The sequence below is a fragment of the Topomyia yanbarensis genome, chromosome 1 (genome assembly GCF_030247195.1).
Source record: "Topomyia yanbarensis strain Yona2022 chromosome 1, ASM3024719v1, whole genome shotgun sequence".
NCBI lineage: Eukaryota > Metazoa > Arthropoda > Insecta > Diptera > Culicidae > Topomyia > Topomyia yanbarensis.
The window spans coordinates 201,403,833-201,429,587 of record NC_080670.1 but is presented as its reverse complement, the minus strand read 5'-3'; the positions used below and the strand labels follow the sequence as shown (position 1 = coordinate 201,429,587).

Sequence of the window (25,755 nt, the reverse complement as noted above, 5' to 3'; positions counted from 1 at the left end):
TATTCTCGGTTCTTAGTTGCTTTGGGGTGATATCCATCCATCCAGGATCAATAACAAAAACAGCGCTCGAGAGGATATTCGTCACAATTACAGCGAAATCGTTTCGTTCCAAAGTTCTAATAATGAACGAATTGTTCTCTTTTTGTTCCAGCCACTCCGACGACGACGAGCCGGATCATGATGGTACCACCGGTTTTGAAAAACCCACCAAATGCGACATTTGCGATCGACAATTCGCTACGCCTGGCTACCTAAAATTGCATATGCGAACACACATCGAAAAGTCATCCCACCGGTGTGACATTTGCGGGAAAACTTTAAAACGGAGGGACGTTCTCGAAACACATAGAAGAATGCATACCGGCGAACGACCGTTCCGTTGTGGTTTGTGTGACGAAGGTTTCGCATGCAAACGCTCTCTGAGGATGCATGTGAGATGGCATACTGGAAATCACAACTACAAGTGCGATGTTTGTGGCAAAGAATTCGGTTTAAAATGTTTCTTTATGGACCACGTGAGAACCCATACAGGCGAGCGCCCGTTCGAATGTGGCATATGCGGAAAAAGGTTTGGTAAAAAGTCTCTCCTGAGAACGCATACGTTAAGACATACAGCAAAGCGCACGTTCAAGTGCGATATTTGTGGTAAAGGATTTACTACAAGAAACATCCTTGTGGAGCACGAGAACTCCCATAGCAACGAGCGCCCACACAAATGTGACGTATGTGGCAAGACCTACAAACGTATCTATACGCTACGTATTCACAGGGGAGTACATATGGCTGAACATCCTTTCAAATGTGACATTTGTGGCAAGCGATTCGCTATCCTGGGGAAGCTCAATCGGCATCAGAGGATTCATAGCGACGCACGTCTGCATCGGTGTAATGTTTGCAAAAAAGAGTTCAGATGCAATTCTCTCCTCGTCACACACATGCGTTGTCATACTGGTGAACGGCCATACAGTTGTGACGTTTGCGGTTCTTCGTACAAGACTTCTGGTGCTCTGGCAGGGCACATGAAAATTCACTTGAACCTAGCATCAAACCCGTTCGAATGTGATATATGCGGAGCAAAGTTCAGATATCGGAGCAATCTTACCGTTCACAGTAAGGTTCATCGACAGACACCGTTCCATGAATGCCCTAATTGTGACAAACAATTTCTCCACTCTGGAGAGTTGGATATGCATAGAATTACCATTCACAACGATCAACCGTACAAATGTATGATCTGTGACAAAGTCTCCACCACCAAGTCGAACTTGCAGGAACATCTCAAAATTCACACTGGTGTGGTTCGGCACAAGTGTGACATTTGCGAGCAGAGCTTTACAAGGAAACCAAACCTTAAAAAACACGTAAAGCAAATGCACGCTCAAGGTAAACCCCTGTAATGTAAAGCAATCGCCAAATCATAGTCTAAAATGGTCTATTGTGTACAACGAACGATGCCGTATAGTAATCTTATCATCATGTTTTTGCCGTTCCCGTTGTAACTGCGTCCATAATGAACTCAAGGAAGTCACCCACGAAAACTTGTCTTTCTCTTATTCATCAACAATCTCTACACCCGCATCAAGTCTAGAAAACAACTCTACGCTAATCAGATCTGAAAATCTTTCACTAAATTGCTACCGGACTCTACTCTGCTGTGCTTCAATATGAACGACATGCAGATCAACGTTATTAAATGTAAGGTGGTAAGTTTCGGGCGCTCGATAACTGTAAGGCGTTGAGAATATACCCTTCAAGCCGGTGTCATCGAGATAGAGAGTGGATTCTATCCGTGATTTGGGAGTGTTATTCGACAGAAAACTGACCAGATATTCTCTCAATGATTAATTGGTTCGTTACTCCTCGTGGTGCAAGGATTCGTCTGGTTCTGTGGATTCCTAGGCAGCGTACAGCATATGGCCAGAATAATTCGGTGGACAGATGTGGTTGCAAATTCAATGAAACTGCTTCAGTTTAATGATTTTCATACTACTAAATCTAGTTATAAGTTAGCAATGAGACATTTTTAACAGTGACATTAGCAATAGCATTAAGTGTAATCTGTACGGTACATACCGAAGACGTAATAAATAAATAAATAAGTTTCCCTTGAGGATTTTTAAGATATTTAACCGTTGACTTCTTTTAACGAACTGGACTGGGAGCTCAACTAAGCTCAATATTACCAGGGATTTGGAGTGAAGCATTAAAAAAAAGGAACGGAGCTTAATCGTATAAAGGGTTACGCCGCGGTAGAGTTTTCGTAAGAATAACATGTTATTCTCGAGGTGCCTGTGCTTATGTATAAGAAGATGTATGACGGTATAACGTTTCTGGCTTGAGAGAGACCAGTTCGACAGTTATGCGTGATACCATATACGACGACAAATCTTACTATTCGGCATTTAAATTACCTTAGTAGCCTTTGCCTATCGCCAAAGCAGCAGCGCACCTCACAGTGTCGACGCGACCAACGAGCACCGACGGCATCAGCATACACCATGTTTCTACAGCGATGCAACGCATGAAAAGCAAAATGCCAATAGCCAATCCAGTTTTTTTACCATTTTTTTGTTAACGACCTATTGAGTCAAATTTTCAACTATTCGTCGCTGTTGTGCTATCTTATGACAAACGCCATTTTGGGGTAAATTGAGTTAGATATGCCACATTACTTGTCTAAAAAATCTCTACAAAGTGGCGTTTACAGAATTTTGACATTCTGCTTGGTTACTGAGATATAGCGAGAAAAGTGCTGAGAAATTTTTAATTTTTTGCTTCAAATGACTGTGTCTGGGGATTAGCTCAAATTATCTTGATGTATAAGATGTTTTTATATGTAAAACTATCTGAGAAACACAATGGCATAATCATTTTCAAAACAGTAATGCTCGAATTGTGAGAAAAATGCAATTTTATTTTTAAACTGGAAATATAGCATATTTGGCAACACTGTAACCAAAAATAACTATTTTTTATAGATTCCCTGACTCATTTCCTTCAAAATGCATCGCACCGTTTGTTTATAGACCAAATGAAGCCAAAGATATGAATAAAAGTTATTAATTGATGATTTTTTTCTATGGAAAATTTTCCATGCACGAATATGACACGCCATACAAATTTTGTCATTAATACACACCTATGACACGTGTGAATGCGACTTTTGTTTACATTTATAGTAAAAACTCACAACATAGTCAACCGATCTTCGAAATATTTGAGATATTAATACAGAATAGATAAAAGCATCAATTGTTTTCTTTAAATTGTTTATATAATTTATAAGATTTAAGATACTCAATCTCAAACTTTAAAAATCGTTTTTCTCGAAATGTGCAAAATGGCGCTTGTCATAAGATAGCACAACAGCGACGTATTGTTACAGCATTTAATTAGCAAGGGACTGGAAGGTGAAGTATATTTTTCAATATTAAGAGCCATAGTACTCAAGGGAGAGCAATGAGTTGAAGGGAGAAAGTTTGGAAAAGCGTGGAAGGGTCATATGAGCAAGCTTAGAGTTTACCGGCGACTTAACGCTTTGTCTGCTACCGTAGGAGTCAGGATCTCTTGGTATTAGAAATGCGAATCACCTGCGAGTCTACATCTTGTCCGGACAAGCGTAAAATAACTTGTTACTTCATGCTGTCGGAACCGACCAACCCAGACGGTTCAGTCTCTATTGCGAGAGTGAGCGACAATCGCCGGTAGGAATGGTACAGCTCTCGCAAGAGATGATCCACCCAGGCGGGAAGATTCGCACAAAGCAAAATGCAAATATGTATCCCAGACTGAGCAGGCAGTGCAGATAGCGTGCACGATTTGCTTGTGTGTTTGATGATAGGGGATGCTGAATATAAAGGGCGACCACGAAATTATTGCGACACATTCAACAGGGCATAACTTTTTTACCATTGGGTAAAAATCAACCAAATTTTGCACACTTTCTCATCGGTGTGTATTGTTTACATGCTGTCAAACTCGAAGTCGTGTTTTTTGATTCAACGAAAATGGAGGTGAACCAACGCGAGTCGAGAGAACAAATTCTTTCCAAACACCTGGAATTTCCTGACCTGTCGCACCGGCAGTTGGGAAAAATGTTGAACATTCACCATTCAACCGTCTCCAGAGTGTTGAAGCGGTTCCAGGAGCGGTTGACATTGGACCACGGCAAAGGAGCTGGAAGAAAACCGGGACCATAGAACAAAAAGACGGAGGGAAAGGTGAAGCGGATGATTAAAGCAAATCCCAACGTCTCAAGCCGTGATTTGGCTAAAAAGATCGGCATGTCGCAGAGCTACGTCCAGAATGCAAAGAAGAGAGCTGGACTACATACATACAAGGTACAGAACTTCCCAAACCGCGATGAGCGGCAACAATCGACGGCTGAAACTCGGGCACGGAAGCTCTACGAGAAGATGCTGACAAAATATGGCTGCTGTGTGATGGACGACGAAACGTATATAAAAGCCGATTCTAAGCAAATTCCGGGGTTGGAGTTTTTCACCGGCAAGAGCAAGTTCTATGTGGACGACAAATTTAAGAAGAAGAAAATGTCGAAGTTCGCCTCCAATTATCTCATTTGGAAGGCCATCAGCTCTTGCGGACTGAGGAGTGATTCTTTCGTGGCAAAGGGCACAAAAAATGGAGAGATCTACAAATCTGAGTGCCTCGAGAAGCGCCTTTTGCCGTTCTTGCAGCAGCACGACGAAGCTCCGCTATTTTGGCCAGATTTGGCATCATGCCACTATTCTAAAAGTGTCCCGGTGTGGCATGAGGCCAATTCCGTCCATTTTGTTCCAAAGGACATGAATCCGCCAAACTTTCCGGAGCTGCACCCGGTGGAGCAGTACTGGGCAATGATGAAGCAGGAACTTCGGAAGAGCAAGAAGACAGTCAAAGACGAGGACATGTTAAGAAAATGGAAAAAAACTGAGAAACTGGTACCGGATGACACTATAAAGACTTTGATGGAGGGCATCAAGCGAAAATGCGTTCAATTTTACAATCAAGGCTCCATCGATTAACTTTTCTTTTGATTTTTGAAGTAAATATATGTATAAAACTACACTAAAATTTTGGTTTGATTTTAAACATTATAAAAAAATTGGCATGACATTTTTGGTGTCGCAATAATTTCGTGTTCGCCCTTTATAGTACTTGTGCCTTGTGTAGTCCGTGTAGTGTGACAGAACATAGTTCCGATCAACCCATTCGCATGTTATAAGATACCGCAAATATGATGAAACAGTCACTAATCAGCATTCGGATTGCCCTAGTTAGACCTCGCTTATCACCAGAATATCAGCCCCGTAATCGTGAAACCAATGGCAGTCCAACTGGATTCAAAGTGATTGGGTACGCCTCTTCTGCGGGGGAGGTAATCAACGAGCACAGACACGCGACACTATACCCCACACGTCTTCGACATGCGCGAAAAAAAATATTTAAAATGTATAAAACTAGAGTAATTGATGTAAATGAATAAAATTTAACGGAATATGACGAATTTAAATAAGGACAAAAAAGTAATAAAATGAATATGGAAAATAGGTGAAAACGTGTAATTGCAAATTGGGAAAGACGAAACATAGAGAAATCAATAAGTGAAGAAAATTCCAAACGTATGGGTACGCCCCACTTATATTATTAGGATCCCAAAATTATTTCAAACGTAAAAATGACTGATAACAGTATAATTTCATTAAATTATCGTACAAAATTAGTTTCACATTTTTAAAATTCCGCAATACAACAATATACGTAAAAGTTGTGAAAGGGCCATTTCGATGTAAGTTCCAACAATTTTTCTTTAAGTATTTCAACCAAACGGGAAGAGTCGAATTTGGTAGAACTATTTCAAGCAACTTAAGGGAGTATTAAGGGTTTCAGCGTGAAAAAAACAGTTTTTTGCGATTTTTTAGAACAGCTCATCACCGGACAAAACGCCCCACTCTGCTAATGGTATGCCTAATTATTAGCACAACCGCAAAGTAACTATTAATTTTGAGCTATTTTTTCTCTCCAAGAGAATTGCTCTCTGGACCCCCTAGAAATGGGTGGCATGTGCGTGTGCTGTCAGTTCAATCGAAGATGACGTCGCTACAGCAAGCAAGCAAGCACTCCGCGAGCGTGCTGTACGGTTTTACGAAACGCATGGTCATAGTGGAAAAACGTTTACTGTAGACCAGTTTTGAGACGAAAATGTGGCCGTAAGTACAGTTTACCGGATCCTGGCATCCCTGAGCGTGAAGCGGAAGTCCGTCCGGCGAAGATAACGACGAAGAAGAAACGTTGAAAAAGCTGTTCGCGACAACAAGGACGGAACACGGGTTTGCGTGACGCCGGCCGAAAATGTCACTGCTCCCCCATACCTTAATTCTCCGAACCCTCAAGATGGAGGTCATCATCTTTCGGAAGAAGACTCGATCCTCCGAGTTTACGGATGAGCAGATAGCGATCATGAAATCGCACTGCCGTTTGGATGACGAAAAAAGAAAGTTATGCTGTACATCGCTATGTCGGACAGAGGGATTTCAAAGCCGTGGTTTAAGCCGAGCGGTGTACCAGAAGGAGTGCCTTGAGAAAATTCTTCTGTCGTTCTTAAAGGAGCGTCATGCGGATGGAAAGTGCGTCTTCTGACCGAACAAGGAAGGCGTCTTCCCATTACGTCAAGAAGATGCTGGAGTATCTTGAGCAGAAAAAGATGCCGTACGTGCCGAACCCGACCAGCTTTCCCTAGTGCCGTCCCATTGAGGATTTTTTTCGGCTCCCTCAGTGCCCTAGTGTACAAAAATAATTGGAGGGCAAAGGATACGAAGCATTTGACTATCAGGATCCGGAAGATGGACGTCAGTACCGGCCAGCGCTCTTGTGAAAGCATCGCAACTAAGTTGCGTCGTACGGCTGACCAGAGTCGCTTCTCCAATATTCTTTGACGTTTTTCTGAAGAATAAACATGTTTTAATAAAAAAAAACTGAATGTGTTAAAATTCAAAATTTCATTTTTTATTGAACACCCGTTGTTTGGGAGCATTTTGCCGTGGGCGAGCAAAGAAACTAGAATTTGAGCATCTTTGAAAAAATGTCGCTTCGATACAATAACAACTAAACCTCGTCAAGATCACGCAAACTACACACAGTGGATGGCGAGGAGTAATCCGCCTACTTGCTTGCTAAGAATTGTCATCTAAGTATTTTTTTGATTTTAACATTTTTTTACCTTCATTTTCACCAAAACTTGAGAGTACTGTTGAGCGTGTTGTTTCTGCAACGTCATTATCCACGGCGGGGGTCCCCTGAACAGGAGATAGCTTATGACGATGAGCAATATCTGGACTCATTACGATGTTTCTCCCGATACAGATTCACCAGCTTGCTTTCTCTCCAATTACAATGTAACCGAATAAAAAAATCCGCTCAGCTAACAGATATCCTTAGTTGCTTTGGTGTGATATTAATCCATCTAAAAGGAAACAATAGCAAAATCAACGCTTGAGGATATCCATCACAATTACAGCAAAGTCGCTTAGCAGAGCTTTTCTAATAGTGGACAAATTGTTCTCTTTTTGTTCCAGACACTCCGACGACGACGACGAGCCGGATCGTGATGGTAGCACCGGTCTCGAAAAGCCCACCAAATGCGATATTTGCGACCGACAGCTCGCTACGCTAGGCTACTTAAAACGGCACATGCGAACCATCCACTCAGAAAAATCCGTCCACCGGTGCGACATTTGCGGGAAAATCTGTAAGCGCAGTAACCTACTCGAAAGACACATAAGGACACATACCGGCGAACGACCATTTCATTGCGAAATGTGTGGCAAAGGTTTCTCATGCCAACCTTATCTGGACACTCATATGAGATTGCATACTGGGAATCACAACTACAAGTGCGATGTTTGTGGCAAAGGATACAGTTCAAAGAGTTTGTTTATGGACCACACGAGATCTCATACAGGCGAGCGCCCGTACAAGTGTGATATTTGTGGCAAAGGATTTACTACAGGAAACAACCTTGTGCAGCACAAGAAATCCCATAATAACGAGCGCCCACACAAATGTGACGTATGTGGCAAAACTTTCAAACATATCTATGACCTTCGGTATCACAGTGGAGTGCATATGGCTGAACATCCTTTCAAATGTAACACTTGTGGCAAGCGATTCTCTATCCTTGTACAGTTAAATCAGCATCAGAGGATTCATAATGAGCCACGTCTGCATCGGTGCGATGTTTGCAACAAAGAGTTCAGAAGTAATGCTGCCCTCGTCATACACATGCGGGGTCACACCGGTGACCGGCCATACAAATGTGAAGTTTGCGGTTCTTCGTTTAAGACTGCTAGTGCCCTGGAAGGTCACATGAGAATTCATTTGAACCTAGCATCAAAACCGTTCGAATGTGAGATATGCGGAGCAAAGTTCGGCCAACAAGGAACTCTTAGCATTCATAGTAAGGTTCATCGGCAGACACCGTTCCATGAATGTCCTAATTGTGACAAACAATTTCTCACCATTAAAGAGCTGGATAGGCATAAAGTCAACATTCACAGCGATCGACCGTACAAATGTATGATCTGTGACAAAGCCTCCACTACCATGTCTAACCTGCGGGAACATCTGAAACTTCACACGGGCCTGAATCGATTCCAATGTCAATTTTGCGAGCGGAGCTTTACGAGGAAACCAAACCTTACGAAACATGTAAAAGAAATGCACGCTGAAGATAAACTGCCTGTAATGTAATCGCCTGTAGGTATCGACAGGGGTAACTAAAAGAATCAATAGGAAAAAATAATTTAGGAGAGAGTAATTGAGAGAGAAATGAGATAGTGAGAGTAAGCACATTTGGTCAGTCGGTTAGTCACAGTCAGTCTTGTGATTGATCGCGGATAGTTAAAAAATAAATGAATAAGAATAATGAAATGAAAAATGTAAATAAATATGATTGAGGTATTTGTTGGACGACTTAATATTTTTATTATTTTTCATAAATATATCAGTGGATTTGTGTGATTAATTAATTTATTTATTTATCACTTTTTTCATCTGACCTTCGTGATCTACATGAAACAGTGAATGAGGAAAAGCCCATTTGAAGATAAGATCTATCAAATGCACGTGAAAACTTCATTATCTTTTGGCATAAACCCATTATACAATATTTCACATAACATTTCATTCATAGCCAGTAGGAGCGAGTGATCGACACGATCAAACGCCGCTTTAAGATCAGTAAAGACAGTATCTGCTTGTGCTCCGTCTTCATTACTTATACCTCGATAATTTGCTACGTCCTGCTATTTTTAAAGACGGGATACATAACCGACTTTTCCAACACAGAGGAAACGTCGCCTGCGATAACGATTGATTTAAGATCAACTTTAGAGGAGTATAGAGTGCACTAGCGCATTTTTTTCAAGATAATAGCAGGGATACTATCGGGTCCAGCTGATGTCGAGGGTTTCATCTTTTCAATGCCAGAAACAATATCTTCATCAGAAAAACTGATGTTATCAAGATTTATCACATAGCTGGGAACATCGCGTAGTACGGTTTCGACCTGTGCTGGAGTAGTCGAAACTGTTTCAAATGCACTCCAAAAATGTTTGGCAAACAGATTGCAAATGCCACTGATCGTTCTAGCACTTTCGTTCGCTAAAGTCATGTTAGAAGGAAGCCCGCTCTCATTACGTTTGCCATTTTGCAAAAGACCAGAAACGTTTAGGATTGCGCTGAGTGGAGCTACCCAATCAGCAGTGCGTTGTTTAGTATAGGGAAATCGGTTTTTGAGAAGTTGAACTTCAAATCTTTAAGCATCTCATCGAAAATAACCTGTTGAGGATAGGTCTGCTTAACTTAAAGAAGGGAGGGGTGATGTGTATCCGCGGAGTCTGGGGGGGGGGAGATATACTACGCCTACACATGTGTTAGTACTATGGCTGTGAATGTTTACCCATAGTTGTTCTAGACCGTGATTGTGACAGTTCTTTTGTTTGGACGCAAACCGATTAGAAACAGCGATGAGTACTCCACCGCCCCTTTTTTGACTGGATCACGATCATTTTTTTTTTTTTTCAATTATAGAGGTTTTAACCTTAAGGTCATTCGCCTCTTCGGGTTAGAAAAATCTCTTAGGAAAAATTTCTAACCCTATGTGCGGGGTCGGGACTCGAACCCAGGTGCGCTGCATACAAGGCAATCGATTTACCAATACGCTACGCCCACTCCACGATCATTTCGATTGACTGTATATCTAGGTCCAAACAGCTGCAGCGAGTTGATTTCGTCGTTCAGCCACGTTTCTGTCAGAACAATGACATCGTGTTCTGCGTCAGATACAGCTACAAACAGCTCATCGATTTTTGTGCGTAGTCCTCTCACATTCTGGTAGTATATTCTGTGCTGAAAACGGGCATTTCTTTGAGCAGGTGTATCCAGTATAGGTTGCTTGTTGCAAGATGAGTATCAACTTCGGAGCCGGAAGTACACCGTCCAATGGTAGACTGGAACCAAAAATTACTTTGAGGGAGTGTAGTATCGAGAAAACCTTCGAGAGGAAAGATACCCTCTATAGCTTTACCTGGAATAACAGAAGAAGTCCGGTTTCGTCGTTCTAATAACCCGGTAGGCTGTAATTGCTATTCAGCACGGAGAATTCGTTGACGTTTCCTTTCGACGAGTTTCCTATAGACGGAGCATTCGAGGCTATAAGTACCATGATTTATGTCCGAATTTAATTTCCTGTCCTTGTTCATTTGAACACAGCTGGTGCAACATAGCATCTCCGATGTACAATCTGCCGTAACATGATTTTCTGCACGTTTGGAGCACACCTGTGAATATTTACACTCTGTGCTTTTGTGACCATATCAGCACAACATTTAAAGCAGCGCAAAATTACGAATTCCGAATAACTGTAAAAAAACAAACAGTTCGCATCCGATCACCATAACTTTTTGCTGCTTATGGTCATAATAAACAAGAAGAAATATTTTCATTCGCGAAGATTAAGGTTGCACAGAGAATGCGCAAAATTCACAAACGAAAAAAGCAGTTTTTTTCCACACCGTATGTCAGATCTTCATAAAAATCAATCAGCAGTACTGTAACAACATTCTACACACGCTGATTGATTTTTATAAAGATCTGACATACGGTGTGGAAAAAAAACTGCTTTTTTCGTTTGCGAATTTTGCGCATTCTCTATGCAACCTTAAAATGAAATCAGTTCTGAGAAGATTTACGACTCCATAGCGACGGTGGTATGGCAACAAATTGGTTGTCAAGTTCAGTTTGTTTACGTCCGATATAAAGTTGTATCGTGCTTTTAAGGACATTAAAAATGCAAGACACAGCATAGCTCCTACGCTGCACACTCCCCTCTCCCCTGCCTAACCGTGTATCTGACATGAGCAAATATAAAAATACGTTTTTCAATACACTAACCTTGCCGGTGTACCACGACATTGCTACTTGAGGAAGCTAAAACACTTTCCTATACAATCAAGCCGAGTTTTTGACGGAATTCCATCTGTAGCTCTTATTTTGTGCGAAAATATCACCCCTCTTCACTTGGGGTTTCTTTTCGAAACACTTATTTTTCTTCTTCCATTTTCAGAGCACTTTCAAATGCACTTTAATCACAGACTAACAGACATAACACTATGAGCGAATTCCCTAAAAAAAAACCAATCCGACAATTTTCCCAGAACACTAGCTCCACCTTTTATTCACAGTCCCAAACACTCATTTACTGTTGGGTTACCCCTCAGGTTTGGGAACAATTTTTCACTAGTGGTCTATCCCCCATATGCTTGTTCATATGTCAGTGGCGCCATAATTTCAAATGTGGCCACAGTCCCAACGACAAATATTTTTAAAATGACCGTTAAAGCGGGCGAAGCTTTGTTTTTAAGAGTTATGTCTGTTAGTCTGTGCATTAATCACACACCACTGAAAAAACACCCGCGAAACTTTAATTTTCTGCCAATGTGCAGATGACCGAAGGAAAATGTCCGAAAACTCTCATTTGTGCGTTTGAATTTTCACTTCGAATTCCATTTTTTCTCAATGTAAACAAGCGCGTCGGTGCCTAGCAACAAGCGTGCGTTCCTGGCTTCCACATATCTTCACCTTAATGTGTTCGATAACATATAGTTTGCTTTAATTGTTATCGCTCGCGTTTTATTCCCCTGATACAGGGACGATCCGTAAGCAAGTGTCGGGGACTTACGCGGCACAAAAATTATAACGTAATACCTTCGTATCGGACTGGATATAAATGAGGCTTTTTAATTTATTCTCAATAGTATCATTTTAGAAAAAACAAAAGCTTCAAAAGCTGACGTTAGCGTATTGACTAAGGCTTTAGAATGTGAAAGACGTCGAAATGCTTTATTAGCAGCTAAGTTCAGGAATGCTCTTAACGGTACAAAACAATCTGGGATGGCCCACCTCACACCCATACACATCTTTTGTAGTGTGGAAGGTTTACGAGCAGATATCTTTCGATAATTTTCACACATGAGAGATTTCTTTAATCTTACTTCACTTCCGTGTATGCCCATCCTTCTCTCTTATAAATCCAATGGCCTCTGCTTCACGAATATCTTGCAGTCCTGCTTAAATTCTCTTAGGTTATTAGTCCGTTTGGCGTATTCTGGTAATGCGTTGAACAAATTATAGCCTTTATAAAATAAATACAAGATTTCTTAGCGCTCAACAATCTCAGATTGCCGGCTTGTCTGGTTTCATACCGGTGCATATCTCTTCCGTACACAACAGTGCTACACAGGTACTACTGCGGCGTCATTCCATTTAAAACTCTGAAGATGAAAACAAGTGTGTTATATTCAATACGTTGCTGAACTGACATCCATTGTAAACAATTGAGCATCAAATGTCGCGGAGTTAGTCTGTCACATCGTAGTAACAGTCGCATCACCTTGTTTTGTAAGATCTGCATTCGCTTACGCTGTTTCTTGGATGCTAAAAACAAAATAGCGTAATAAGGAAAAACAGTAATCAAAATGGGGAGCTATTATGGTCTTGTAAACAGTTATATTTGAGTCAAATGTGAGAAACCTATTAATCCTACAAAGAACGCCAAACTTTTTGGCAGCCTTCCGGATTGTATAGTTCACGTGCTCATTAAAATTTAGTTTTTCGTCCAATATGACCCCAAGATATTTGATACTTGCAACTCGTTCAACTATCTCTCCATCTTTTTCAACTGTTGCAGTACTTACATTTATTTGTCGCGTAGTTACAATCATATATTTGGTCTTGGAAATGTTCAGTTTGAGTTTTTTCCACTTCAACCAATCACTAAACTTCATCAGCTCAAGGTTCATTAGCCTGATGCACTCATCGAAACTATTACCGATGATAAACAAAACTGTGTCATCGGCAAACAAGTTTATTTCCGCATTTTCCAAAATGTTTCTCGTGTCGTTAATGTATAGGATAAACAAAAGAGGTCCTAGTACACTAGCCTGTGGTACACCAAGGTTAATTTCGGCTTCCGATGATGTAGCGCGGTTGTACCTTGTAACTTGCGTACGTCTTTCTAAGTAACTGCGAATCCACTCAAGAGCATTTCCTTTTACACCATATTTCTCCAAAACGCAAATCAGTTTACGGCGATCAATTGTTTCAAATGCTCGTTTCAAGTCAACAAAAACTGCCAGAACAACTTTTCCATTCTCAATGGCCTGCTTCCATTTTAATAATAAGAGATTAAGCGCTGTTTCACACGAATGATTTTTCCGAAATCCTGATTGTTCACACAACAGTATACCAGCACTATCTACATAGCCCATCAATTGTTCTTTGACGACCGTTTCTAAAACTTTCTCATAGATCATAGATCCTCTGCTCGTGATTCATTTGGAACTTTTGGAACTGGAATTACGACCGTCTTCTTCCACGCTTCCGGAAAAACACCTTGCCGAAGTGACTCATTAATAACTTTTAACAGTCTATCAGCAATTATGTCAAACGCATCCACCAGCACCCGCTTAGTAACATTGTCCGTTCCCGAAGAAGTTTTAACGTTCGAGACAATTTCTTTAAGTTTAAGCATATTGATAGGCTTGAAAACACAAAACTGATTTTCGGTTACCTCGCTTTCCTTCACTAGTCGTCCTGTAGGTGGTGGAACGGCTTCGTGAATCTCTTCAACGCTTTTGATAAAAAACTTCTTAAGTTTTTCTGCCGTAACTTCGTCAGAATACACCTCGTCTGAACCATCGAAAATAACCTTTGAGTTTTTACCATCTCCAGGTTTGATAAGAGCTTTTAAACATTTCCAGAGCCTTTTGGAGTCGCCAGCACATTCAATTATCTCTTGCTGAATTGATAGGTTTTTTGCTAAACGAAGTTCACGCACATAGTTGTTGCGGAGAATTTTATAAGCCTGCCAGTTCTCTGAGGTTTTCGTTTCTTTAAATAATCTAGACGCACTATCTCTTTGGGATTTTATCGATGCCAAGTAAGATCCAAACCATTTATTTGGCCTGGAGGAATTATTTACACGAACTTCGGTTAATTGAGCTACTGCACTTGTCAGAGCGGAACTAAGAACTTGGGCTTTTCCCTCCACTGATGCTGTCATTCAAAAGCGTTCTGTCGCTTCTGAGAATGCTTTGTAGCTTTTGTCTAGAGTACATTTTCCATGAAAAATGTGTGCTATTACGATCTGGCAAGTACAAATTTGCAGAACCAATAAAAGCTACTCCGATTGTCTCATGGTCAGTGAGTTTCCACTCCTCTAAAATTTTAGCTTCGCACTCCTCAATATTGGAGAAAACCAAGTCAATCAAACTGCTGCTCCTGAGGCAAACACGGGTATCTTCCGAAGCTTTTTGCTTCATTCCTACGGTATCTACTATTGCTTTCAGTTCTCGAGAATAACCACGTTCACCCCAACTCCGAAATAATTTCCTATAACCAATGTTCAAGCGCTTCCAGGAAATCTCGGTGGCTTCCACTTGGTGAATGGTAAACTCCTCCACAGATACCCGGAAAACTAGAATGCTTAATTTCAACTGCCAAAAACCAGTTATCGCCGACCGTTTTGTTGGAAATTGTTTCAAATTCTAGACAATCAACTATGTACATCAAAACCTCTCCCAGTATGCACCGATCAGGAAAAACAACTCACCAATTTATACCCTGAGATAGTAAACTCACATCCATATCTCGGGTTTGAGTCAAATGGGTCTCTGTCAATACTACTAGATTTGGGTTCACCCGGCCAATAAGAACCTAACGAATGGATCGAAGAACCAATAGGCAACGGCGATCAGAATATGGGAGCGATGTCACGTAATCCGACAATACGCGAAATCCGTTGATCTGTTGATGACACATCATTATTATGACTTCTTTGTCGTTCGCTTGGTTTTATATAAGAATTTAATTACGGTCTTCCTGTGACCGAACAGTCTGGAAGGATCCAACAGACCTGCCTGTACAAAGTGGACCGTAAAAGTTAGAGAACCGGAGAAACAGCTGTAGGGGGACTTTTCTTTAAAGCACGCACTAAAACAAAACACATCCGTACTGTAGCACTTGTAAACTAGAATGAGACTTTATATCATGGTTTATTTCAATCAGGTAAACTGACAGCAGTGTTGCGTGATTGCGTTAAAAGATTTGCTGAATACACGCTAAAGTGTAACTAACCGCTAACGTGTTACTACAATATAAAGCTTCACTGAAGACTGCAGAATGCAGGTCAATGGGAGGAGAAGATGAAATAGCCAAGAAGTCCTTCGAACAGTGGAGAGATCAATTCAAAATGATGAAAATATCAAGATGAGCGCGTTTAAGATGAATGTATAACACAGAAGGCGAAGTCCAAGTCAGGACTGAATCTGGAAGGGACGTAGACTCTGTTAGCAAGGTTATGATATTATAAAGCTTATGATAAGAACACGCCCCATCGAGAAAAGTTTTCTCCAGAATTCCGCCAGCCCTCCAGAAGGAAACAGAGAAAAGATTTCATGAGCTGCTTACCTCAGGAATAATCGGAACGAGTAACGGAGCATATGGACAAATCCTTCTGTTCGTCACCTTTAGTTGTCTCCAAAGACAAGAATGACGTTAACCTTAGCGGTTCAAACAAATGAATCCCAATGGTACATCATGGTCTGCTACCATTGATCTATCGAGTACATTTTTTCACGTCGTATTGCATGAAGATTGTAGACGACTGACCAATTTTTTTGCAGGGAACAGGACATACAGATTCAAGAGACTCCCTTTTGGTCTTTACAATTTACCCGATATATTTCAGCAGCTACTACAAACTGTAGTTCTGGCAGATTGGCCAGGTGTAATAAATTATCTGAACGATATTCGCAAGATTATCAAGTTTGCATATCCACGTTGAACGATTAATTGGATTTGTAATATAATTTGCGTTTCGATTTTGTCTCATAAAAATCCGTCACCAGCTTAGTGACAGGTCCAGGCTAGCGCCGGATTCCGTCACTAGCTTAGTCCTGTTGCAAATGCCGCTTAATCAAACCAAGAACTATTATCTATAAAAAATAATGCTACATTTACAATTTTGTTGAATAAATAAATTCGTCCAACAATACCAAAGACAACGCTCGAGGCAATTACAGCAAAATCGTTTAGCCGAAAATTCTAATAATGGACGAACTGTTCTCTTTTTGTTTCAGCCATTCCGACCACGAGCCGGATCGTGAAGCCACCGGTCTCGAAAAACCCACCAAATGCAGCATTTGCGATCAACAGTTCGCTACGCTAGGCTACCTTAAACAGCACATGCGAACCATCCATATCGAGAAAACATCCCACCAGTGCAACTTTTGTGGGAAAATCATGGCGCGGAAGGCCTACCTCGAAAGACATAAAAGAAATCATACCGGTGAACGATCGTTTCATTGCGAAATATGTGGCAAAGGTTTCAACCACAAAAACTCTCTGACCGGTCATATGAGAATGCATACTGGAAATCACATATTCAAGTGCGATATTTGTGGTAAAGGATACAGTTCAAAGTGTAAGTTTATGGACCACGTGAGATCTCACACAGGCGAGCGTCCGTACGAATGTGGCATATGTGGAAAAAGTTTTACCGGCCAGACCCTCCAGAGAAATCATACGTTAAGGCATCTAGCAAATCGCACGTTCAACTGCGATGTTTGTGGCAAAGGATTTACTGCAAAGGGCAACCTTATGCATCATAAGATAACCCACAGAATCGAGCGCCCACACAAATGTGACATATGTGGGAAAAGTTTCAAAAATGACTATTCGCTGCTGTATCACAGTGGAGTGCATATGGCTGAACATCCTTTCAAATGTAACATTTGCGGCAGGGGATACTCTTTCATTGGGCAGTTAAATCAACATCTGAAACTTCATAACGACGCACGTCCGCATCGATGTAATGTTTGCGACAGAGAGTTCAAAGCTAAACATATCCTCGCCACACACATGCGGTCTCATACTGGTGAACGGCCATACAAATGTGAAGTTTGCGGTTCTTCGTTTACGACCTCTAGTGTTCGGGGAGCGCATATGAAAATTCACTTAAACCCAGCATCAGCCCCGTTTGAATGTGACATATGCGGAGCGAAATTCAACCAACGAAAAAGTCTCAAAGCTCACAGTAAGGCTCATCAGCCGAGACCGTTCCATAAGTGCGCCGATTGTGAGAAACAATTTCTCACCTCTAGAGAGCTGGTGGGACATAGAGTTACTATTCACAATGAACATCTGAATCTTGACACTGGCGCGATTCAGCACAAATGTCACATTTGTGAGCGGAGCTTTGCAAGAAAATCGAACCTTAATAGACATGTGAAAGTAATACACGCTCAAAGATAAACTTCGGCGATGTAAAGCGACCACCAAATCAGCGTCTAAAGTGTTAAATTCTACGCGACGCCCGTTTTCTATTCATAAGGAGAAGTAGTATTAATAGTTACAATCAATTTTCATTGTCAAAATAAATCATCTTCAATAAGATATAAATTATTACTGTCATTTACGAGTTTCATTTTGTTTTTAATAGAACTCTATTGAAATATTCTGTACTTAGTGTTAGATAGCAGTCATGATTGTATCCCGATTATAGTGGTATAATGAAGGAGAAACCGGATTATCGGAAAAGCGCTGTGAGAATCAGTATACTACAAGAGAAGAGATAAGAGATAGTAGAATAAGAACAGAAAAAGAAATCAAGAAATAAGAAGAAAGAAAAATGATGGGTGGGTAATGTCAGAGACATAACCGGAGTGAAGTAGGATTATTTATATCAATCTGGAGGTACGCATTCTGTTGAAAGAATATTTCGCTGTGATATACGAACGAAATATTTTTTGTATGTAAACAATTTGCCTTTCACAGAACGGCACCTGACAGTAAGAACGTGCTATAAAAAGCTCTGAGACGACATCTGACAGAACGACGCCATGTGACATAAGCTTCAAGTGGGTAACTTGAGCTTTTGCATATGGACGCTGCGCATGGTTGTGTTGTTTACTATATAGGCAGAGGGTATGACAGGGTACGGCAGTCGATAAGGGACTGTGATAAACAGTGCATGAAATATCAATCGATATCGAACTATGTTAGCATTATATAACTTGACAAACAAGAACCAAATAAAGTTATCTCATCACTACCCACAGAATTACTTTTGATTTTTATTACGGTATTCTTAACTGGTTATGGAGCCAGGGGGCCTGTACGAAGGCTATTCCTTGCTTGTATTTCAACAACTACAAATGAATTCTTCGTCGGTTCTTTCGAAAAACAAAATGTTTGGGAGCGGACGTATTTGAAGCGAATTCCTGGCGGCAGCAGATGTTTTCGAAACGGTATCGAAACGGAAGGTAACAATCACGTCCTCAAAGAAGCAAAAGGAGTAATCCAACAAATAATCTTCACAGAAGCAAAAAAGTTGCATTAACAACCATGAGGCAGTTAAAGGAAAATAAATATTAGTTACATCGCAGCGAAACCGTTTCGTTTACTCTCATAACGCCACCAGTTGCACTGGTGGCTCCAAGAAGATGCAGATTCCCGCGGTATCAGTCCAAGACTAATTGGCCTAGAATCTCGGACATGGAATCAAAAGTCGTGAATGTAGGTGAAACAAACCGATCGCCGTCAATACCCGCTTTAGGGTGGACAAATTACCGAAATTGTACCGGTAACGGAGACGCCGGCGAATACGTAAACTTTCATGGTGTGGGAAGATATGCGAATGATAATGATGTTCACAAAGCGATGAAATCTTACTTCAAGCTGGATAGGCTGGGAGTCATCAAACCAAACAAGCTCTCTCAGGACTATTAACGGGCTAAGTCATTGTTAGAATCTCTAACCCGTCTACCGCTTAACCATTTCGAATCCGGCCTGCTCTGAAGACACGAGCACGTTCGACTTCCGGATAGTGAAGCGATGGCCTCAACCGATGGAAATGTCTCGAAAACCGTTTCCAATATTAGCCGAGGCTTTTAAGCAGAACCCAGTACTAGCCGAGGCTTTTAAGCAGAAGATCCAAGAACATGTCAAGAAAGGTGAGGTGAGAAAGCCGGGCAAGTTTCGTCTAGTGTGGGACGCAGTTTCCACCGTCTATGGTGTTTCTTTAAACTCAGTCCTCCTTAAAGATCCAGATGAGCTAACATCGCTGTTGTCGGTGCTCATCCGTTTCTGTAGACAGTAGACGGGGACATCAGGGAGATGTTTCACCAAGTGCGGATGAGAGACGAAGACCAGCATTGCCAGCGCTTCTTCTTGGAAAGGTACCAACGAGTCGAAGCCCAGTATTTATGTCGTTCAGGTGATGTCCGTCGGCGCATGCTGTTCACCGAGCATTGCACGATACGTCAAGAACCTGAACGCAAGACGATTCGAGCAGGACCATAAAGAGGCGGTCGATGCAATCATCCAGCAAACACTACGGTGATGATATGCTCGTTAGGACTGATGTAGAGGAAAACGCTGTGAAGCTCGCACAGAAAGTCGAAAAGATTCACGAGCAAGCTGGGTTTGAAATTCGGAACTGGATATCAAACTCCGCTACGGTTATGACAAACTTGAAACAGACAACGCTTGGATAGAAGAACTTTAACATCGATGACGAAGCTACTACAGAAAAGGTTCTGTGGTGGAATACGACGACAGTTCGATTCACTATCAAAATATCCTCGCGTTAGGATGATAATGTGCTCTCTTGCAGTCGCGGTGTAATGGATCGGGTTGATGTTGATATTTTTGAAGGTTCTTCTGTAAGAAATGAGAACATCAGTGGGCTCCCATAGAAGACACGCAGTTCGAGAAATCGTTGACGTGGCTGGCCGTTTTTCGGAAGGTACGATCTGTTGTGCAAGTAACGAGGTGTCCGAACGTCAACGACCGTTAATGCGGGGGTGGAAATGCACACATTTGTAGATGCTAGTGAGAACGGTATTGCGGCGGTCGTCTATCTTCGATTTTGCGAGGGACTCCCGAGAGCTAGTTGGTAGGAGCGAAAACCGAAAGTAACTCCATTGAAATTTCTGTCCATCCCAATGTTCGGGCTGTAAGTTGCCTTACTCGGTCTCCGATTGGCGGATACGGTAATGGCATCACTGTCCATCACGGTTTGCAAGCGGTACTTCTGGATAGATTACAAGGACGTGTTATACTGGCTGAGATCCGGCCACCGGTGATATAGCCCACTCGTTGCGTTTCTCGTCAGTGAAATTTTAGAGTCGACGGAAGCTGGCGAGTGGCGTTGAATTCCGACGAAGCCGAACGTTGCCGGTGAAGGGACACAGTGGACACTAGACTGCCCAGAAAAATAATGAATTTTTGAAAACTCAATCGGCCCACCCCTGATTCGATTCCTAGTCTCACCAAGAGTACTTGCACCAAATTTGAAGCAAATCGGACAAGTCTAGCTACCGGACCAACGTGCCTAAAGTTTGTATGGGATTTTTCGACAATTTACATGGAGAAAACCCACTAACTCGCCTTTTTGCCGCTAGGTGGCACTGTACGCATCTTATTATCACTGTAAGTGAAAATAAGAAAGATAATTTAATTGTCTACAACTTTATCGAAGACTGCTAGTCAATCCGGCTTTGTTAAAAGAAGTTATTAAACTTTTAGCGAAGTGATGTCTGAGTCAGTTTTCCATGGGGCCTAGCAGTGCATGGTTGTGTATCAGTACTCAATTCCCACGAACTAAACATTTTTGTGAAATAACCGTTAGATTTAGCTCAATAGTATGTTCAGAAGAATTGTAGTAAATAATACGAGTCATGTTTTGGTTAGAAAATTTTAGTTCCAAATGTGACCGCATAGAGGGTGCCAACACTAACTTTTCATAGACGAGAGATAGAATATCGAAATGTTCGGAAGAATTATTGAAAAATACCTGCTCAACAACTTTGTAAAAGAAACCTAATATCTATCTCTTTCCGTTGAAAAGTTAGTGTTGGCGCCCTCTATGCGGTCACATTTGGAACTAAAATTTTCTAACCAAAACATGACTCGTATTATTTACTACAACTCTTCTGAACATACTATTGAGCTAAATCTAACGGTTATTTCACAAAAATGTTTAGTTCGTGGGAATCGAGTACTGATACATAACCATGCACTGCTAGGCCCCATGGAAAACTGACTCAGACATCACTTCGCTAAAAGTTTAATAACTTCTTTTAACAAAGCCGGATTGACTAGCAGTCTTTGACAAAGTGGTAGACAATTAAATTATCTTTCTTATTTTTACTTACAGTGATAATAAGATGCGTACAGTGCCACCTAGCGGCAAAAAGGCGAGTTAGTGGGTTTTCTCCATGTAAATTGTCGAAAAATCCCATACAAACTTCAGGCACGTTGGTCCGGTAGCTAGACTTGTCCGATTTGCTTCAAATTTGGTGCAAGTACTCCTGGTGGGACTAGGAATCGAATCAGGGGTGGGCCGATAGGGGTCATTTTTTTTCCTGTCACTCTAGTGGACACGTTTTCCCAATCTATCGCCGGATAATCGCTGGTTCTGAAGGGGACCAGAAGTTGTTGGACAAAAGGAACATGGCTTCCGATTCCTAGCTTCGAGAAACCGACAAGTCCACATCTATATTCGTTCCAGAATTATGGATCCTGTTATAAGGTTGCAAGAATACTATTGATGGACCGCTATTCTGAGTAGAACTGCTTTCGTTTTCCGGTACGTCGACAACTTGCAGCACTCTACGAGACAAGAACTTCGTGTCTTTGGAAGTAGCTAAAGCGTAGGACTACTTGTTCCGTCAAGCGCAGTCGGAAGTTTGTATCGATAAGATCACCATGCTAACCGCAAATCACTCTGCGAGAGATGAGTGGACGAAGATGATTAAGAACAATCCACTGTTTCATTGCGCCTTCCTAGACGAGAATAGAGTTATTCGTGTCCATGATCGACCGAAAGTCCATATGTTTGCCGAACGTGATTTTGTTGAACCCGTCAGTCTCCTTCGCAACATTCGCATCAAAGAGCTGGTCATTGCCGACATTCACGAACCACCAAAACCATTCCACAATCATCAACGAAGTTCTACAATCCTACAGTGTTCCTCGTTTGCCACCTACCCTGCGATCCGGAGAGAGTGCCAGTGGTGCAAAAACGATCGAACAAAACCGCAACCTCCAGCGATCGCTGATCTTCCACATTCTCGTCTGGCCGCTTTCTGCCGCCCATTCACCTACATGGGGGCGATTTGTTTCGGCCCGATTCTGGTTTAGCTTGGACGACGCTCGTAGAAAAGGTGACTACCAACTCTTGTGGCAATGGCAATTCGAAACATCGTGGCTAGGAGGGGAGTACTGGCTGTCATCTATAGCTACAATCAAGGTGATCAAGCAGACGATCGAGCAGCTTGATTTCGGAAAACTGGCTAGCGAATTTTCCTCAAGTCGGAACGTCCGATCCGCAGTGTGAAACTGAATTTAAGCAAACGGCGAATCACTATCCATGGTCCCCAATCGATCCAACCGCACGGCCAAACTATTTGCATCAACTGCCGCATCCTGTGTGCCAACGTGGTTGATCGCTTGGCCTCTCTCGCTCTTCAACTTGTAGCTACGAACATGTCCTCTGCGTCCGCAGTAATCACAGCTACGTTGATCGGTCGGCCATTGTTTGACGTCCATTTTGCATTGCCGCCGAGCCGGACCAGCAGACGAATCGCGATACCTAGAACGCTGCGACTGAAAACGAGTTGGCGAATAATGCTGACGATCTTCCGCTGGGCGTATCTCGGATCGGAAACCAAGCCGACTCTTCACCTAACCGCGAAACTTTTCTGCCTGTTTTCTCATTCTTTGAACAACCACTCCTCTTCATTTGGTCAAAAAATTTCTAGTATTTAGCGAAGCAACCAAACCAACATTATTGTTCGCCATCGCTTTTGTATGAGTCGCCGCCATTTCCCATGTAGCGATAAACCGCCAGTTCTAGCGTCAATTTTGAACTATCCTCCGTAAAAAGGCGATGCTTAAGCGAGCTATCCGTCAAACCAACAAGAATGCGATTAAGCACAAGGCGATTCTTTTGGTCACCAAACTCACAACGTTCAGCTTGAAGTTTCAGTGAAAAAATAAAATCACTTGCTGATTCTCCAGCTGCACTTTCGTACCAAAACCATCCTTTGGAGCGGGACTGAATCAGTTTTGTCAAGTCTCTCCTTAAGCTTTTGAACTAGTATCTCATACGATACCTCGTCCATCACTGTTTCCGTAGGATAAAGCTTCTCTGCCATTGTGAACAGATGATCTCCACCCCACATAAACATCTGATCCTTTCTCTCATTTTCCTTAACTTTGTTCACCCAGTAATGGAATGCTAAACGCCTTATCTAACCGGCGAAAGATTGACCTTCGCGATACGGTTCAATATTTGGAGCTACCACATAAAACATTTGCAAAATCTAGGTAAAATAATTATGAAACTTTACAATCGGTTCCAAATAAATAAATTTTAAATTTAACCAGTCTAAAATATTTAAACAAATACAAAAAGAAATTCTGTCACTCGCCAGAACAAATCGTCACTCACACCAGATGCCACAAAGCAACACCAAAAACTCCTTCCGCGGAACGAAATAACGACCACAAGCACCAGAAAACCTTCCCGGAAACGTGAAACAAGACCAGCAAACACCAGATAATCCTCCCGGCAACGTGTAATAGCAGCATTAATTACCGCCGAACATTTTTTTCTGCTGTGTAATGATGTCGTCAAACTATTAAAATAAAGAAAAATCTCTATTAAAATTTTGTATAAACTATTTTCTTCGCCAATCTATCAAAGGGATAAAAAAGAGTAATTATTTCGGATAGTTCTTTTGTATTAAACGACGCTGACGCTGCAAAAAGCAAATGGCGTTCCGGTCGACAAACGCGCTTTGTTACCCGGTTCTGCATATAATTCAACAGAAATTGCAATATCATCAGTTCTTTTTCACCTCCGTGCCGTAAAATGTATTCAACCACTACCGTTTTCCTCGTCACCACTATTTTATATGTGATTTTACTGACGGTCTTCCTGTGACCGGTCAGTCCGGAAAGATCCAATTGACCTGTCTATACAAAGGTGGACCGCAATAGCCAGAGAAGCGGAGACTTTAGGGGGACCTCTCTTTAGCACTAGAAAACACATCCGAACGTTGAGACTTGTAAACTGGAATGAGACATATCTCATGGTTTATTTCAATCAGATCAACTGACAGCAGTGTTGCGCGATTGCGCTAAAAGATTTGCTGAATACACGCTAAAGTGTAACTAGCCACTAACGTGTAACTACAATACATATCAGTGACCACTGACCGACATTCCCCTGAATAACGAGGAATCACCTGTGCTACCACCTAATCATTTTATGTTAGGATGAGTAAACGGTCTGAAGTCGTGGGTTCACCTCGATGATGATACTGTCGAATTCAATATAGATGCAACTGTCGAATTCAATCACAGATCATGGTGAACTTATTCTGGAAGCAGTGGATTTGTGACTATTTACCTACGATCATGGCGAGGAGTAATCCAGCTACTTGCTCGCTAAGGATTGCCTTCTAAGTATTTTTTCGATTATTTTTTTCACTTAAATTTCCACCTAAATTTGAGGGTGCTGTTGAGCGTGTTGTTCCTGCAACGCCACTATCCATGGCGGGGGGTCCTCCGAAGAGGAGATGGCCAATGGTGCTGAGCAATATCTAGACGAATCACAACACAGCTAACACAGATATTCTCAGTTCTTTGTTGTTTTGGTGCGATATCCATCCATCTAAAAGGGAACAATAGCATAAACAACGCTCGACGATATTCGTTACAATTACAGCAAAATCGTTTAGCCGAAAGTTCTAATAGTGGATAAATTGTTCTCTTTTTGTTCCAGCCACTCCGATGACCAGCCGGATCGTGATGGTGCCGGTCTCGAAAAGCCCCCCAAATGCGACATTTGCGATCGACAATTCGCTAATCCGCGCAACTTAAAACGGCACATGCGAATCCACACCGAAAACACCGAAGTCCACCGGTGCGAAATTTGCGATCGACAATTCGCTAAACTAGGCCACTTAAAACGGCACATGCGAACCATCCACGGCACATCCCACCAGTGCGACATTTGCGGAAAAACCCTTACGCGGAAGGGCTTAATCGCAATTCATAGAAGAACGCATACCGGTGAACGGCCGTTTCGTTGCGAAATATGTGACAAAGGTTTCGCATGCGAAC

At 41.8% G+C, this 25,755-nt stretch overlaps 1 protein-coding gene across 10 annotated transcripts in view; it reads left to right on the top strand.

Annotated features, from left to right (window-relative positions):
• LOC131687977 (zinc finger protein OZF-like) overlaps window positions 1-25,755 on the top strand; it is a 220,908-nt gene that overhangs the window by 63,209 nt on the left and 131,944 nt on the right. Inside the window, exons 3-4 of one of the 10 annotated variants that reach the window (XM_058972157.1) lie at window positions 7,575-8,754; window positions 16,698-17,960. The exons of 5 other annotated variants lie outside the window; for them this stretch is intronic. In XM_058972157.1, the coding sequence (XP_058828140.1) occupies window positions 7,575-8,748 (1,174 nt within the window). In that variant the 3' untranslated portion in view covers window positions 8,749-8,754; window positions 16,698-17,960. Of the gene's footprint in view, window positions 1-151; window positions 2,077-7,574; window positions 8,951-16,697; window positions 17,961-25,755 lie in introns of those variants that run through there. 4 more of the 10 variants (XM_058972151.1, XM_058972146.1, XM_058972097.1 and 1 more) reach the window with 4 other exon arrangements.